General features: G+C 38.5%; 1 protein-coding gene across 1 annotated transcript in view; it reads left to right on the top strand.

Annotated features, from left to right (window-relative positions):
• The first annotated feature begins 8,158 nt into the window (after nucleotides 1–8,158).
• Nucleotides 8,159–19,034, top strand: part of LOC149842315 (mannosyl-oligosaccharide 1,2-alpha-mannosidase MNS1-like) — a 123,893-nt gene continuing 113,017 nt past the window's right edge. Inside the window, exons 1-3 of the mRNA XM_089999059.1 lie at nucleotides 8,159–8,501; nucleotides 10,137–10,184; nucleotides 10,304–10,495. Coding sequence (XP_089855185.1) covers nucleotides 8,346–8,501; nucleotides 10,137–10,184; nucleotides 10,304–10,495 — 396 coding nt within the window. The 5' untranslated portion in view covers nucleotides 8,159–8,345. The remainder of the gene's footprint in view (nucleotides 8,502–10,136; nucleotides 10,185–10,303; nucleotides 10,496–19,034) is intronic.

Raw genomic sequence — 19,034 nt, 5'->3', positions numbered from 1 at the left:
AGAAGAAGAAGGAGCAAGAAGAGAAGCAAAGACAGTTGAAAAAGAAAGAGAAGAAAGAAAAGCAAAGGCAATTGAAGAAGAAGGAAGAGAAAAGGCAAATGAAGGAGATTCAGGATGAGGAAGAGAAGGAAAGGCAAAGGAAGGAGGACGAGGAAGAGAAGGAAAGACAAAGGAAGAAGAAGGCTAATGAGGTAGAGAAGGAAAGGCAAAGGATGGAGAAGGAGGACGAGGAAGAGAAAGAAAGACAAAGGAAGGAGAAGGAGGATGAGGAAGAGAAGGAAAGTCAAATGAAGGAGGACGAGGAAGAGAAGGAAAGACAAATGAAGAAGAAGGCTGATGAGGTAGAGAAGGAAAGGCAAAGGATGGAGAAGGAGGACGAGGAAGAGAAAGAAAGACAAAGGAAGGAGAAGGAGGATGAGGAAGAGAAGGAAAGAGAAATGAAGAAGCAGGACAAGGAAGAGAAGAAAAAAGAAAGGAAGAAGCAGGAGGAAGAGAATGAAAGAGAAAGAAAAAAGCAGACGATGGACGGAAGAAAGGAAGAAGTACAAAAGCAAAAGAAGGAAGGGGATGAAGAGGAGAAAAGTGTGACAAAGGTACATTAATGCACTGTTATAGGCATTATTATGTATAGTGATTACTATGTACATCGATTATTACGTATAACGTTTTTTCTTTAAAGCGACTACTGTGATGGCGATTAATGTGATAGTGATTACTCTGTATAGCGATTATTGCGATAGCGATTATTGCGATAGCGATTACTATATATATTGATTAATATGATAGCAATTACTTTGTATAGTGATAACTTCGTATAGTGATTACTATGTATAGCGATTAACTGTGATTTGATATTTTGTGTTACAGGCAGGTCAGAAGACAAGCAGAGCAACATGTGAAAAACTGAAAGGGCGGTGTCAGTGGCCTGTAGTTTTGTGGTGGTTCAAAAAGCTGAGTGAATATCAGAAGTACCGATTATGAAATATGCACTTTGGTGGCTTTCTAGACCAACATTATTTTGAAAATTGTTGTAACACCATGACCCACCTGGTAAAAAAGTAGAACCATAAAACAAACATGTTTCAGTTTGGGGGTTTTGAGATGACCATGACCCTAGAAGATGTGACACGAATTATGGGTCTTAAGTGCCATGGCAGTGTTGTCTTAACACGAGATTCAAGCTATAACCCAAATGACAATTGCACAACCCTTCTAAGAATGCCGATGGAGGAATGGCGTGAGTGTATTTCTGGTGGAGGCAATTCCTCATAGATGAAAGTTTGTTTTTTTCGTAATAAATGGGAAGGTTGGTCCGGTGCATGTGCATGTGAAGCAGCTGACCAAGAGTTGTGCGGCTTCTTTTTTTATTTTATTTTTGACTTACTTTATTTTTTTATTGTTCTGGATAGAGAATAAGTTACTTATGGTTGCAGTTTTTGGAAGACTTAGATGAAGTCGACAACTGGGCATGGGGTGCTGCTATGCTCGCACACTTGTATAATCAACTTTACCATGCAAGTAGGGGTACGAAAACCATCGAGGGGGGGGGGCTATTTGTTTATTACATATTTAGTGCTTGTGGACTAAGCTCGTTGAAGGCTGAAGTCTTACTAATATATTATTTTTGTAGGCCTAGACTTGGGAGCATATTGTCATCTTGCATCCTCAATGTGGCTCTGCGGTTTGTGGTTTTCCCATGATCGGCGCGTGGGCTTCAATAAATGTCAAGTGCGAAAATGCTCAATTCATTTTAGATGGGTTGCAATTAAATGAGGTAAATGGTTTAAAATCGTTGTAATGTTTAGTATTCTTAAGTAATTGTCGCTTTATGATTTTGTCTTTCTTAGTATAAATCGTTATCTCCTATGCATCTAACTTTCATTAGCGTAAATCGTTATATGGTTTAGCATTCTTAAGTAATCACCGCTTTAGGATTTTGTCTTCCTTATTAAAAATCGTCATTGCATTTGCATAACTTTCATTATCGTAAATCATTATAATGTTTAACATTCTTAAGTAATCATCGCTTTAAGATTTTGTCTTCTTTAGTACAAATCGTCATTGCCTTTGTATCTAATTTTTATTATTGTAAATCGTTGTAATGTTTAGCATTCTCAAGTAATCATCGCATTCAACATTTCATTTTTCTTAGTACAAATCATTATCGCATTTGCATCTAACTTTCATTGCAGTAAATCGTTATAATGTTTAGCATCCTTAAGTAATCATAGCATTTGGCATTTCGTTTTTCTTAGTATAAATCGTTATCGCATTTGCATCTAACTTTCATTATCATAAATCATTGTAATGTTTAGCATCCTCAAGTAATCATCGCATTCGACATTTCATTTTCCTTAGTACAAATCATTATCGCATTTGTATCTAACTTTCATTACTGTAAATCATTGTAATGTTTAGCATTCTTAACTAATAATAGTGTTCAGCATTTTACCTTCTTTAGTACAAATTGTTATCGCATTCAACATTTTGCATGAATAATTATGTCTATATCTAAACCACAATCTCGATTGTACAGGTTGTGTGAAGACCTTATGGGGATGTGGAGGACGAAGACGACAATGTTATTATCGAGGCTGCGAGACTGTCCGTATGCGATATTTGACTCTTTAGCAAATGTGAAGCTGAGATGCAGCATGGTAGTCGAGTACTCCTACAAGTTGGCTTGGGACAGTCGATACCAAAATTGCCTCTGACATTGAAAAGGAAGATGAATAGTGGTGGGGCCACAAACGTGAATTGGCATGAACGCTTCAGGGAACAATTAGATAACTGGAACAAAGGATGTGTTCATGCCATACCATATAATTATAAAAAACAACAATATGACCCCAACTATTTCAAACAATATTGGAAACCCATGCGTGAAAATCAAAAGATTGAGGAGAAGCAACCTGAAAGTGAGGTCACTCTTGTCCCCAAACATGTCATCCTCCAGCATAGACATAACGTCCATCATGTCCATTTGGCGGATACTACACTTACATTTGTTGTAGTACACGATAAGGAGCAAACACAACTCCTAAAGGAGAAGGTATTGTCCGACCAAAGGTTTATGATGCTGGAGAGTGAGAATAAGGAATTATAAAAGGACGTGCAGAATTTGAGTAAACAAATTGGGTCGTTGGTTGAGTTGTTTACCAGTGGGTTATATAAGATCAAGGGAACGAAGAGGCCACCGAATAAAGAGACTACACCAAGTGCAAGTAAGAGACGAGTTATAGGTCTATCTGACTCGTCAAGCGCAAGTGAATAAACATATGTGATTTGTGTATCCCGATAATTCTATGTTGTAATTCTGACATTCTTTGTTGTAATTATATAATTCTTTTCTTAATAAGTGTAACACAAAAGTGCCACTAACTCTTTCATGATTTGTACTTTCCAATTTTTTTTTGTAGAGACATTTGTAACAAATTTGGTAAGACAGTGTACAAAATTCACAGTGATCCATAAACCAAAATGATGAATCTGGCACACGTGTGTTGAACACGCAAATCGCCACCTCAAGTGCCCAAATCGCAATAATGTAAATTCTGCAACAATGTAAGATATTATAACATTTTTTGTGAGATATTGTTTTGTTTGTTAATATCAATTTGTAATATATTATGTTGAATTGTCGTATATAGATTTATAAGATATTATGTGTTTTCTAATGTGGATTTGTGAGATATTATTTGGTTGCTAATATCGATTTGTAATATATTATGCTTAATTGATGTATATCGATGTGTAAGATGTTATGTGTTTTCTAGTATCGATTTTTATGATATTTATAGTATGATTTCTATTGTAGAATTACAAAGAATTATAACATTACAAAGAATTATCGTTTAGCGTTTTGTAGCATGAAAATGCCATTGATTTGCTTTTACGAGTTGTGTTCCTACCGGGATTCACATAATGATTGATAAAAGTCAAATGATTTACACAAACATTGACCGTGCAATTTTACCACGATTTGTACTCATGCACAATACATTTTTTATTCAGATGTGGCTGACATAGATGTCATTGTGTAAATCGTTATACCATTGCGATTTACACAATGACGTATGTCTTTTAGACATTGAGCTTTCTCCAGTTGAATGATACGTACCATCACGATTTACACAATAACGTATGAAGGCTACGGGTTATCGTGATTTGCTTTTACGAGCTATGTCTATGTCAACGATATTTCTTAATCGCTTTTACGGGCTATGTCTATGTCAACGGATGGTGAACATTACAAGTCTTTGTTCACCGCATACATCGCTAATCCTTTTTGCGATTTTTATTCACGTAGGGTGAGTATCACAACGGTTTATGAATAGTACATGTCTCTGATCGCTTATTGGATTTTCATTGATGAAGGGCGAACATTATAAGCCTTTGTACACCACATACAACGCTAATCCCTTTTGCGATTTGTATGATATTATGTGTTTTCGAGTATCGATTTGTGAGATATGGTTTTGCTTGTTAATATCGATTTGTAAGCTTTTGTGTTGAATTTTCGTATATCGGTTTGTAATATATTATGCTCAATTGTTGTATATCAATGTGTAAGATATTATGTGTTGCTAGTGTCAATTTTTATGATATTTATAATATGATTTCTATTGTAGCGATCAGAGGCATGTTTCCTTTTGATACCCTTCGCTAGGTGAATATTCCCATCATAATCTACAACGTTTACTCCTGACTTGTGGAAGATGATGTTTACGCTTCGACCCAACTTATCACAAGGGTCGGGGGAAGCAGGATTTTCACCTACATTGTTCGATCCCGCTTTCTTAGATTGGTCTTCACGAGCTGTAATAGACTCATGGTAAATTAATTATACTTTTCAAGTAATTTTCTCGACACATTTCTCATAGATACATAGGCTTCTTCGCTTTTCGAAGCCAAATCTGCAATATGCATAAGTGACCTACATAGTTGTTTGTAACGGGAGGCTATCTGGCACTTCTCATTAACACTAGATGGATTGACATTATTTGTCTCTAGCAGTTCAATCTTCGCTTGTTTCGTTCATCTTCGCATTATATATAACTCAGATATTTCTTGTATCTTCTCTTGATTAAGTACCTTTAACGCATGATGACATAAAATACCTTTGAATTCAAACATTTTACACGTACATTCAATTGTTTTGTTGTCAACATTGTACGTAACATGTGATTCTTGCCTTTTTGGATACTCTTCGCCATCCAATATAATATGGTATTTGTGCACATTCTCATATTGCATACATCCTTCTATGCTGCAATTCATGACCTGTATAACCTCCTTCTTAGTCTATTCAAATACAGTTAGTGTATACATATCTGCAGGTCACGTCAATATACCACAAACATAGGCGATGATATGCATATGATCATACATGAGACACTGCAGCTGCAATTGCATGATCACCATCTGTAAGTATAGCTCTAGGGTGCTTCTCATTCATTGTCTATGTAAATACTCTAAACAACCACTCAAAGTTTTCCTTGGTTTGGTCATACAAAAAAGTGTCACCTAATATACAACTCCGTGAGTGATTATTCACTCCGACAAATTGCGCAAATGGCCATTGTTTCGTATTAATCTTCATTGTTGTATAAAAAACAAGCACATCATTGGAGCATTCATAATTCACTTTTGACTTTGAATCTGCCCAAAACATATTCACAACATACCCATCTTCATCCAGTTGTATTACACTAAAGAAACCAGGGTCAATGCTTGATTTTTTCTCTAGGTAATCAACCAAAGAGCATATTCCTCCATTCTTCATGTTTTCTGACCTCTTCCTTCTCAAGTGGTTTCTTAGATCCATAGGTGTGAATAATACATTCTTGCGACCACCACCTACGTGCACGCAAAAATTATATGTCTTCCTTGGTGGAATGCTGACAGTATCAACTATTTCAGCAATTGTAGCATGCGCTGCAGTTACTTTATGATGCGACCTTAACATATGAGTCATAAATGAAGCGGCTAATTCATGGTTATGATCATTGATTAAAGTACGAACTACATATTTCTCATTCGAAAGTCTTCTTAACATCATTCTCGCTGGACAACCGCATCTTGAATCTGGCTTGCTCCTTGTTGGATTTTCACTTGACTTCTTCCAACCTTGCTTTGAACAAACATATGCCTTTTTCAACACGACACCCTGTGCATTTTTTGCCCAAAAATACCTTCTAACACTGAAGTCAATTTTTAAGGCATACTCATTGTAAAATTTGTATGCAACTTCCTCATTATTAAACTGCATTTCCTCTACGAGAACAGAGTCAAGTGTACTATCATGTAGACTTGAGATGCCTGCACCTTTGTCAAGTGCACTGTCATGATCGTCTACCTCATTATCGAATTGCAATTCGTCTGCTGGAATATTCAAGTCAAGATTGAATCCAATGCATACACCCTTCTTATCATGTGCATCATTAGTGCACATGTTAAATTCTTCAGGTGCGTCGATAGTACGGATGTTCGTTGCTCCATGACTTCCCAATGATTAAGATACAACATCTTCACTGCAATTAGTTGATATGCCCAACACTGTCATGTGCAAAATATCAATTTGCGTTAGCCAACACATACATTTACTACGATTTATTCAAGATGCATATAACAACGACTACCGATTAGTTAAACATAATAGCTTACAAATTGATATTAACAAACAACACCATATCTAACAAATCGATACTCGAAAACACATAATATCTTATAAATAAATATACGATAATTCAGAATAATATATTACAAATCGATAGTAACAAACAAAACAATATCTCACAAATCGACAATAGAAAAAACATAATATCTTACAAATCGATATACGACAATTCAACATAATATATTACAAATCAATATTAACAAACAAAACAATATTTCATAAATCAACAATAGAAAATACATAATATCTTACAAATCGATATACGACAATTCAATACAATATATTACAAATCAATATTAACAAACAAAACAATATCTCACAAATCAACAATAGAAAACACATAATATCTTACAAATCGATATACGATAATTCAACATAATATATTGCAAATCGATATTAACAAACAAAACACTATCTCACAAATCGTTACTGGAAAACACATAATAGCTTATAAATCGATATATGACAATTCAACATAATATTACAAATCGATATCAACAAACAAAACAATATTTCACAAACCGACACTAGAAAACACATAATATCTTACAAATCGATATACGACAATTCAACATAATATCTTATAAACAAAATAATATCTTACAAATCGATATACATGTTACTACAATCACAATTTGTATTACATTTCATATACTGAGTGAATAGACGATACCAGATGGGGTAGGGGCCTTTGCTCGCATCTGTAACAAAGCATTCTTGTCAACAGGTCCCATCGTCTTACAAATGTCTTCAAGTTTTCAACCGTTGAAACTATAAAATCTACCTGGAATAACAAAACAACGCCTTAATGACACTCACGATGACATACGTTCTTCAACAATAGTACAATGACATGGAAATGTACTTATGACGCTTTAATGACACTTGTTGAAATGCTTGTGCTTCATTACTTTTTTCCATACTGCTTAACGAAAATGAAGAAGAAGAGAAGACTGTAAAAAAAGTTGGTTGACAAATCTCTCTTGACGCCCACCAATGATCGAACCAGTCATTCGATTTATAGTTATCTCCACGAGGTAGGAACAGATCAATAAAAGATTTCTATCTAACAAGTGCCTTTCCTTGCTTCTCCCTCTTCGCTTGTGCTACAAGAAAGAAGAAACGTGCAAATGTATATACAGGGAGCGAGAGAATATTTTCATCCAACGCATATTTATCTTACATGAGGACATTTTTATCAAAATCATATTTACTTTTTTTATATGTTATTTTATTATAAAATCATCGTGAACAACATTGGCATATGCGGGTCCCAATATATTCTTGGGTAGACACATAAACACGCGAATTTGTATTTAGGAGAGAACACACAACACCCTTACCATTTGCTGCATCTTTTATCCTCACACTCTCCGTTACTTCATTCATCCCGCTGTGGGCCCACACGGCCGACCGAAGCTACAACTTTTCCCGTCAAGTCAAGCCAAAGGAAAACCTGAACCGCCGATTCCTCGTCGCTCGCTGATCCATTCCTTGGCCCCCTCGATCCCTCTGTCTTCTCACCTTTTGTCTTTTTTGTAACTCTGAATTCTCAAACGAGAAAAGAAAGCGAGGAAAATATAAGGAGATTGCGCCGGGAGGAACAGAGAATTCCATTTCTCATATTTTTCCTTTTTGACGGCGGAACTTTGGGGGATCGAGGAAAATGACTCGGAGTAGATCGTCGTCGTTGAGTTGGTGGCGATTTTTTCAGCCGTCGTACTATCTGAAGAGGCCGAAGCGCCTCGGCGTCTTCTTCATCGCTTTCGTCTGCCTGACCTTCCTCTTTTGGGATCGCCAGGCTCTCTTGGGAGAAAAAGAGGTTCACTCTCCCTTCTTTCCCTCTCTCTAAATCTCTAAATCTCTAAATTTTAGCTTTCCTTTTGACCTGCCCGCTTTATTTAGTTAGAATGCTGCTTTGAGTTTTGCAGTTTTTACCCCTTGGATGATAGCGAATCTCTACATCTATGTGGGTTTTTTGTTTTTCCTCTTTTTTGGGGATTTTCAGTGCTTGTATGGTTCTGATTACTGAGTTTTGTGCCTTTTACGGTTGGGTTAGTTAGGGTATGCATGTAATAAGAGCTTAGTTCGAGCGGAGTGATGGCGGAATTAGGTTTTTTGTTTCGTGTTTCGGTGCTTGTTCAAGTGATCGAGTGAGTCCGATGGCTTCTAGCATTTTCGGAGTTGTATTTGGTTGATCTTTTTAGTGTTTGGTTCACCGTTGTTCCGATCGATGAATGAAGCAATGCCAATAGACAAATTGAATTACTTGGTTCATGCTTAGCTACTTCGTAGCATACCAAATCACCATCTGAAGCATATGAAGTTGCAGCTATCAAGGATACACAGCAGAAGATATTGCTCTGTCTCTAAACTTTACCTTCACCAAGTTTTTATTTTATTTTTTAAATTAAGTCGGGGAAGAACAAAAAGATTATTGGTAGTTTGCTATTGTGAGGACTGAATGACAGCGTTGGCTAGCTAGCCAACCTTCATAATTAAGTACCATCAACATATTTATAGATGTTGTTAACCGTCATTATAGTGTGGCAGTGGCAGTAGAACGCGACTGATATAGCTACTGGTATGACCATGTGACAACCTCATGCAAGGACCAAAAGACCTCATATTGGGAGAAGATGAAATAAGAATTGACTATAAAAGTTGGTGTTGACTCTGACAAGCTGCGCTTCAATTGGTGACTGTGACTTAGAATTTGTGTTTTGCCCATCAAGTGAGAGTGCTGTTGCCATTACAAGCGACAAATCCACAGTTGACATGTTGTGCCTCCTGCATTTGCAGCGCCAAACCTTCTTTCACTAATTGCCTTCTTTCTTAGGAGATAATCCTGTTATTTTGTTTTCTTTCAATGATAATATTTGTAAATATGTAAGGGTCTCTTCATTTAAACTGAAGATGGGTTTGGGCGTTTAGTCTTCTTGATTTGATCATTCTAGAAGGCGATGTCACATGGATACTCCATGGATACTAGTTATATTGAAAACTTCATACATGGCCATATCCCTGTATCTGCAGCCATATCCACGTGACATAGGCGTCAAGTTGATAAATTGTATTTTAGTGTCTGCTGACTTAGGATAGTACAATGATGAAGATGCTTTTAAGTCATGGCCAAGCTAAGTGGTCTAGGGAATTCATCTTCTTTATCATAGGCAAGCATTTTGATGCAGCAGATATGCATGTTCTGCATCTCTAGATGGCTTAAACAAATGAGACACTTAATGATGGAGGGTTACCCCCCCTCTACTTCTTTTGCTCTCCCTCCTCCCCCTTTGTGTCTACTTCCAGTTCATCCTTCTTCCATCTCCTTTAGCTGATCAATGGGTCTTCAATAGTTCCACGGTAATATGACTTTGTTTATTGATGATGACTAATATAATCACTTGATTTATCACTGTTTTTTTTTTGGTGTTTGCTGACATGGTGCCTTTCTTAGGTTGAGATATCAAGATTAAATGAAGAATTGGGTCGACTGCAGAGTCAGGTAGAGCAATCAAATCTTCCTTTGTTACAAACCAAATGTTAATCACCCATAGTGGCTGTCATTCATTTTGATACATTGGATCGTAAGAATGTAACTGAAAGTCTTTCAAATTCTTGCAGTTACATGAATTAAAAGTTCACCTTAGAGAAACAAGTGAGGAGATCCCCTTTAAAATATCAAGGGATTTAACTGTGGAAAATCATGTTCATGATGATCCACTTGATATTCAGCGCAGGGAGAAGGTTAAAGAAGCTATGCTTCATGCATGGACCAGTTATGAGAAATATGCTTGGGGCCAAGATGAGCTTCAGGTATGCCTAATTTCTACAAGGATATCCTTTTGCATTGTTTAAAATCTACTGTATTGGAAGCCTTTATTATTTTTTATTGTTTTGTCTATGATGCTTGTATGCAGAAGCTGTTAAAGTGTTTGGTAAACTTGTTCTACTTGTGCTGTACATGTTTGGCCCTTGATAGTGTGATCCTTCTATTTATGCAACTGATGCTCCATCTATTTGTTAACTTTTTGCATTCTCTGTTTAACATCAGAAACATTTATTGGCGATTTTGTGATCCTAGTTACAATATTGGGGTTTTGTCTTTTCCTTTCACTTCACAGCTATGTCCCCCTTTTAGTTTACTTAAAGACCCCCCCCCCCCCCCCCCCCTACTTTTTTCCCCAAAATATTGCATAATCTGTTTTCTCCCCTACAAATGTTGTTTTCTCCCTCACTTCTTTTTTAACACATATATAAAAGCAATAAAATATTGTTAGTATATGTAGTAAACTCATATAGTACTAATTCAATGGCAAAAAATAGTTATATGAAACTCAAAATCATTGAGAAATATTGGTGATTATCTATGTCACATAGGTGCGGGTGCGGATGCGACACTTTAAAAAAACTTGGGTGCGGGAGAGTGTATATATATAATTTTCAACTAACACTAATGAAATAAAAAACAATATGGCCAAACTCCTCGGGTCTCTCACAAGTCGCAATATTGCCTTGGTATCGTGTGGAACAGTCTAGTGAATATGGAGTTATAGGAAGAGGGGGAGATCATGGGGTTTTAGGGATCGTTTAAGTGCGTGTCCAAGCTGACATGTTCTTATCCAGGACACACTATCCCGAGTTACTATTTTTTAGGAACGAAAAAGACATTGTTTTGCGGGTGCACAGAGGTGTGAAACAACACATTCGTGCATCCTGCGTTTGACCGCAACAACATCCCATGCATCCACGACATCCTACACAATCCCCGAGACGCGGAGTCAAACACCCCCTTAGTGTCCAAGCAAGAGATGGTCTATCTGGTTTCGAAGTTTCGAACCTGTTTGTTACAGTTTGATACACTGAATTGGTTTTTCTTATTATTAGAAAGAACAAAAGAGATTTTTCTCTTAAAGTCAAGTTAGGTACGACAACTTGGGGATTTATATCCAATTTTTCAGAGGGTTTAGCCCCTACTCTATGGACCAGGGGAAAGAGATTAAAAGAGAGAGAGGTACACAGAGGGTTTAGCCGAGAAGAGCGAGAGAGGCGAGGGGAGAGAGAGAGAGAGAATGGAGACATACTTGTTGGAATTGTCATGCCGGAATCGCTGCTGGGTTGGAGACGGAGAAGAGGTGTCGGGAGGAGGGGGCAAAATGTTTTTGCCCTAATCCCCCTCCCAACCTATTTCATCGGGCTATTTTTTTTTTTAAGTTCAAAAATTGGACATTTATGACCTTGGGTGCATTGACCGCATCGGGTGCTGCACCTGCACGGGCACCTGCGTCACGTTGATGTGGGTGCGGCACGCGACTGGCCGAATCCCTATGACATAGGTGATTATTATATGGCAAGAAGTAGTATGACCTTGACCTGATCCATATCCATGACAAATATTGGTAATTTTTAAAGATGATCTCCTTACCTTAGTCAAAACATACATACATACAAATATTCTAGTCCTTTCCTGCCATGACAAATTTAAAGTGTAAGACATGACAATTTTTAAAAATTTGGGTACGCGGATATGGATACATACATACATACATATTCACCCATAAATTTGTCCTTTTCAGTTGGTTAGTGCAAAGCTTAATTCAACCAACATCATCACTTGAATAAAACAAACCTCTTTTATCAATAACCATGACTTGATTGGGCATTTGGATGTATTTGAGCTTGTACATTAGGAATATGTGTATAAAGAAGAGATGAAAAGGGGAGGATCAAGCCAATGAAAGCTGATGTGGAATCCAAAATGTGGCATTTGACATAAGAATGATCAAGCAGTTGTGGCTTACATTACCACACCCTCTCACATGAGGAACTGCTTCATATCCCTAGAGGGGTTACCACACTTGAGCTTTGAGAAATCTTGCATAAATTTCTTTTCCCTAAGTCTATAAAGAGTGAGTTAAGCAAGTTATCCAGGGTAAACTCTAATGTCTTGGGCTTTCTGAATCACATGAATTCTTTATCAATTATCTGAACGTGATCGGATTCCTTAGATAACATTTGCATCTAGGCAGTATACGAGTTTGTTCTAGAATATATTATGTTTGTAAGGATGTATGATAGTAGGGTCCCTCGAGCTTCTTTTGTTGAGTTACGAAACCATGTTACTTGAGCATGAAGAAATGTCCAAAATAATTTATGGCAAGAGGATGAATATACTCGTTATTGTATCATGCTTGTTGCGATTTCTTGTTCAGGACATTCTTAGAACGCTCCCAATCGTCGTTTAAAAGAGTGACTGCCACAACAGCCGCAGAGAAAGTCGAAGGCATACTGGTCAGGACCCGATGATAGAGCCCTTCTTTCAGTCCTCAAACAAATTTTTTGGCCCGCTCGCGATAATCTTCGAACAGGCTGGAACAATATCGTTCCAAGTTATGAAACTTTGTGGTGTAATCCACCAGACTTTAGTTACCTTGGTATAACTCAAAAAATTCAACCTTTTTTTTGTTTCGCGCATGTGGGGTGAAGTAGTTCGCTAAAAAAGCACCACGAAAAGTTTTCTAAGGAATAACCGTTGCTCCCGAAAAATGGATGCCCCGGGTCACATCCCACCATTTGCGGGCGTTATTCTTAAGCCGCTATTTACTGAAAACTGTCCTTTTTTCCTCTGGTACTGACAGTACTTGAAAAGCACGCTCGGTCTCCTCGACGAGCTCAAGATCGGCCTTGCCGGCGAAGGTCGGGGGATCAAGTTTCAAGAATTTTTTATATGTGATGGAATTATGACGGTTCGCGTCCGAAGACGCAACCTGATCCCTTTGAGCACGAACTTGACTCTGGATTGCATTGGCCAGGGTGTTGAGGGAATCCATGACAAATCCCCGTTCTTTAGACCGCTCGTGAGTCGATTTGCCATTCGTGCTTCACATCATCCTTTATTCATAACAAAGGATGCTCAAGTTAGGATTTAAAGAACTCGAAGTAAAAAGGACAAAATTCATATATATCTATTACGAAACATCATAGAAAAATCCAACGTCGCTGGTTGGTAATGCAGAAAGGAAAACTTGTCGCATAAACAAAAAGAGTTTGTAGACTAACATAAAACCACAGGTACCAACTCCCCTCAGGGACGGTTTGAGTAGTGTTTAACGTAATTCCTCGTGTTGCCAGTGCGCCTAATTCTGCGCGAATGAGAGGGGTGTAAAGTTTCGTTGAGGGCTCCAGGCCTTTAGGGGGTGTTGTTGGCCTATAATGTGACGAGTCTGGTGAATAGAGGAGTGAAGTCAGGGTGTAGATTGGGGAGTCTTGTGAGTGGTTGGGCGTGTAGTTGCTTCGTGTGCTCGTTGAGTCTGGTAATACCTCAACATGCCCGAGTATTCTCAAAGCACCCTGGACTGAGGAAGCTGCGTCCTCACGTCCCTGCGCCACCAACTGCCTTTTGTCATTACCTTCTTTAAGGTGACAAAAATCAAAGGAATGCCCCAACTCTCCACAGTAAAGTCACTCGTTCTGAGTGTCCAGGGGACCTTCAATCTCTCGTGTGCCAGATGCAATCTGTTGATCAACCATTACTTGTGACAAAACATGGCCGCCCTCCTTAAAGTGCACTGCAACCCATGCAACGACTAACAATGCTTGATTTGAAAAAGGGAGTACGAGTCCCCATGGATCTTTAAAGATGGGCGAGGGTGGTCTGTTTGTCCAATAATCTGTCCAGGTCGTTGGACGTCCATTATTTCCCATAACAGCCCCCCTACCCCTCGTTGAGCAGCCACACATCCTACGCGCTCCACCACCATGGGTTCTTCCCGCGTTGGTCGGCGGATCCATGCCTTGCATGGGTGCCGCGTGTTCACTTCCAAGTCCGTCGCCAGACATAAGCTTCAAAAGAATGTAAATTCCTTTTAGTCTTATCCAAGCATAAAATGTATCATAATTTTTTTTCTCAAAAAAGAAAACTTAAACTCACAACGCGATGTGAATGTCAGATGATCGAGAATCATTGTCTTCTTTGTTGCTCTGATACCAAAGCTGTAACGCCCCAAAATCCCACACTTGTAACTTTTTAAGAAAAGTTTAAAGGTTTTTCAATCAATCCTTTTTTAGAGTTTAAAATGACAGTTCAGCGAAAAAAAAGTGTTTGAAATAACAAGTCAATGGACCATGGGCACATTACAAGCGAACCTTCCTTTACACAATAGATTTGTATCTCCATATAAGCATTGAAACCATATAGATTTTGTAGAAGAAGATGGGATGTACAGCCACCTGTAGAGAGAGAGAGAGAGAGAGAGAGAGAGAGAGAGAGAGAGACGGCTGCACAATAGAAAACATGTTAACTTAATTGATTAGGGCTTCTCTCTATATTAAATAGAGAGAGGCAAAAGAGAAATTACATCTAAGTCCTTATTAGGACAAAATTTCAAAAGACCTCTAATATAAAAGAACTTAAAAAAAGAACCACCTATTCTCAACACTCCCCCTCAAGCTGGAGCATAGATATCAATCATGCTCAGCTTGTCACAACATTTTGAAAAATTTGGCCTAGCAAGAGGCTTTGTAAACATATCTGCAACTTGGTCTTCCGACTTTAGGTATTTGGTAGTGATATGACCAGCTTGAATCATATCTCTTACATAGTGGCAATCAACCTCAATGTGCTTTGTTCTCTCATGAAAGATAGGATTGTTTGCTATATATGTTGCCGCTTTGTTATCGCACATCATGGTCATTGGAGAGAGAACCTTCACCTGGAGATCATGAAGAACAGTGCGAACCCACATCAATTAAGCAACTGTTTGGGCCATAGCCCGATATTCTGATTCTGCACTCGACCTGGAAACCACATTTTGTTTCTTACTTCTCCATGAAATCAAGTTGTCTCCCAAAAACACACAGAATCCTGTGGTAGATTTTCTATCTACTACAGATCCAGCATAGTGAGCATCAGAATAGGCTACTATCTCCAGAGTTCCACCTTTCTTGAACAATAACCCTTTTCCAGGGGATGATTTTACATATCTGATAATCATTATGGCTGCATTCCAGTGTACCTCAGTTGGTTTGTCCATAAACTGGCTAACTTTGCTTACTACTAAAGCAATATCCGGCCTGGTCACAGTTACATATAATAACTTCCCTACTAGGGAGCGATATTTTTTGCTATCAACTGGTTTTGACCCTTCTTCAAACAACTGAACTTTATGGTCCATGGAAATATTTGCTGGTTTAGCTCCCAACATACCCGTTTCCTTTAATAAGTCAAGAACATACTTCCGTTGAGACAAAACCATCCCTTCACGGCTCCTAGCAACTTCTATACCCAGAAAATACCCGAGTGAACCAAGGTCTTTTGTAACAAAGTGTTTTTGAAGATGAGCCTTTGTGGCTTCAATAGCTTTCACATCATCTCCTGTAAGAATGATGTCATCCACATATACCACCATAACAACTATGCCAGAGCTAGTTTTCTTTATAAAAAGTGTATGATCTGCTGCTGATCTATTAAAGCCAAAGCTTGACATCACTTCAAACAACTTTTGAAACCATGCACGAGGACTTTGTTTCAAGCCATAAATCGCCTTTCTCAATCTACACACCTTCTGACACTCCCCCTCAACCTCGAATCCTGGAGGTTGTTGCATGTAAACGATCTCAGATAGATCCCCATATAAAAATGCATTTTTCACATCTAATTGGCACAAGCGCCAACTATGCTGAACAACTACTGAGAGAACAAGACGGATGGTACCCATCCGTGCAACAGGAGAAAAAGTTTCAAAGAAGTCAATTCCATATGTCTGAGTATACCCTTTCGCGACTAATCTGGCCTTGTACCTTTCAATAGAGCCATTAGATTTGTACTTTATTGTATATACCCATTTACATCCAACAATGTCAGCATCTGCTGGGGAATCAACTAGATCCCAGGTATGCTGAGATACTAAAGCTGTCATTTCTTTTTGCATAGCCAGCTTCCAGCGATTATCAAGTTCTGCCTGTTGATAGTTCAGAGGAATAGTTTCAGCAGATAAGGCTGAAATAAAAGACTTCATTTGATGTCCAATTCTGGCATGGGAGACAAAATGAGATATGGGATATAAGGTACATTGTCTTGTCCCCTTTCGTAGAGCAATAGGCCTGTTATCATCATTCTGAAGATCACTATTGTCAGTAGAACTTACCTCAGGAGAAAAAGAAGATGAAGGCTCTTGCGGAAGTGGAGCTCTACGCACATATACCAATGGAGGATTATTAAATCTAGAAGAGGATGAAGTTTGGTTCGGTAATGAGGGCACAAATTCCAAAGGAAAATGAGGTATAGGTAATGGAAAAGACTCAGCTGGATCAACCTGCAGCGGGGAATCGAAACTAGAGTAATATGGAGAGGATTCCAGGAAAGATACATCCGCACTGACATACTCTCGGCGAGAAATAGGATCATAACATCGATAGCCCTTTTGATTTTTTGGATAACCGATAAATATGCATTTTGTAGCTTGAGCGGCTAATTTATCACGGTTAGGGCCAAGTTTTTGTATAAAACAAACACATCCAAATATTTTTGGTGCGAAAGAAAAAAGTGGGGCATTAGGTTTTAGGATATGTAATGAAATTTGATCACCCACAGAAGACGAAGACATGCGGTTGATCAGACAAGAAGCAGTGGTAATCGCATCACCTCAGTATAACGCAGGAACATTGGATTGAATCATAATGGTCCTGGCAACATCAAGGAGGTGCCGATGTTTTCGCTCAGCCACCCCATTTTGTTGAGATGAATAGGCACAGGAAGTTTGGGGTTGGATGCCATGATCTTGGTAAAATTGTAACAAACCTTTTGATTTAAACTCGAGAGCATTATCAGTGCGAACAATCTTGACAATAGATTCAAACTGAGTTTTTATTTCAAGAATTAGGGATTTGATAATACTTGGAACTTCAGATCGTTCTTTTATTAAAAATACCCATGATAACTTAGAGAAATCATCAACAATAACAAGATAATAACGACACTGAGTCCTAGTAGGAATCTTACTAGGACCCCATACATCTGCATGAAGAAGTTCAAAAACTTTATTACTAGACTGACTCTGACTTGAAGGGAACGAACTTCGACGATGCTTGCCCAACTGACATGCTTCACACTGAAAGGATGTGGTGGAAGGAGTCTGAGGAAAGACCGACCGAAGCTTTGACAATGAAGGATGACCAAGACGACGATGCCACTGAACAGGACTGAATGAATGTTTCACTGCAGCATGAACAATACCCATTGGATGATGTAGGTTGTAAATTCCATTTTCTTCATAGCCTCCACCAATCTTCTTCCCCGTCAGCGAATCCTGAAAATGACAACCCATTGGATCAAATATTACTCTACAGTTTTGTTCTTTTATAAGGCAACTAACATAGAGTAAACTTTGAGGAAAGTTTGGAGCATGAAGATCATTTTTCAACTGTAATGAGGAGGATATAGAAATATTTCCCTGACCAACAACCGGAGAGGAGCTCCCATCGGCTAATGAGACTCCAAGCTGAGCCTTAATATCCTTTAGATCTGAAAAAACACGTGAATTTCCACACAAATGTCTGGATGCACCAGAGTCAATAACCCACTTACTATCAGTCGGATGAAGATGATTTCCGGTTGAATAGGCAACACCAGCTATAGGAGGGGTGGAACTCAAAGGTCGAAGAGCTATCAGCTCATCATATTCCGCACGACTAAGGGTGATACTACTTTCATTTGCAGCGATATTCTGTTGTACATTTGTTGCCTCGATAGTAGTAACATTTGCTTTTAGAGTATATGACTTTGATGAAGAAGAGGTTGGCCGACCATGCTTATCCCAACAACGATCTTCTAAATGTCCAGATTTTCCACAGAATGTACATTGAAGCTTTCCTCTGCCTCCCATACCACGTCCATGTCCTCGTCCTCTGATATTTTGAATATTTCCACGCCCATAACTAGATGGGATAACAAGAGCAGATGACTGAGTCACAGGCTGAGATTGTGGCAGAGAGATCGCAAGTCTACTCAGACGATTGTAAGCATCAACAATAGTGGGAACATCTGATCCAGTCAACATTTGAACTTTTGCAACAGAAAAATCTGAAGAAAGACCTGTAAGAAAACGAGCAACCATGGTTTGTTCTTGATGATCCTTTTGCTTCGAGCAACAAAGAGGCCTGTGAGCATTAAGTCTTTCAAACGCAGCTTTGACAGAGGCATAGTACTGGGCCAAGGTCTGATCTCCCTGTTGCAAATTATATATTTCCTGTTCGACTTGCAGTATACGACTCACATTCGTTTCTTGTGAGTATGTATCACAAAGATTGTCCCACATCAGTTCGGCTGTATTATAGTAGATCAATCCATCTGCAATAT

The sequence above is a fragment of the Nuphar pumila genome, chromosome 3 (assembly GCF_984573655.1).
Source record: "Nuphar pumila chromosome 3, dmNupPumi1.hap1.1, whole genome shotgun sequence".
Lineage (NCBI taxonomy): Eukaryota > Viridiplantae > Streptophyta > Magnoliopsida > Nymphaeales > Nymphaeaceae > Nuphar > Nuphar pumila.
This window is presented reverse-complemented; position numbering and strand designations above follow the sequence as displayed.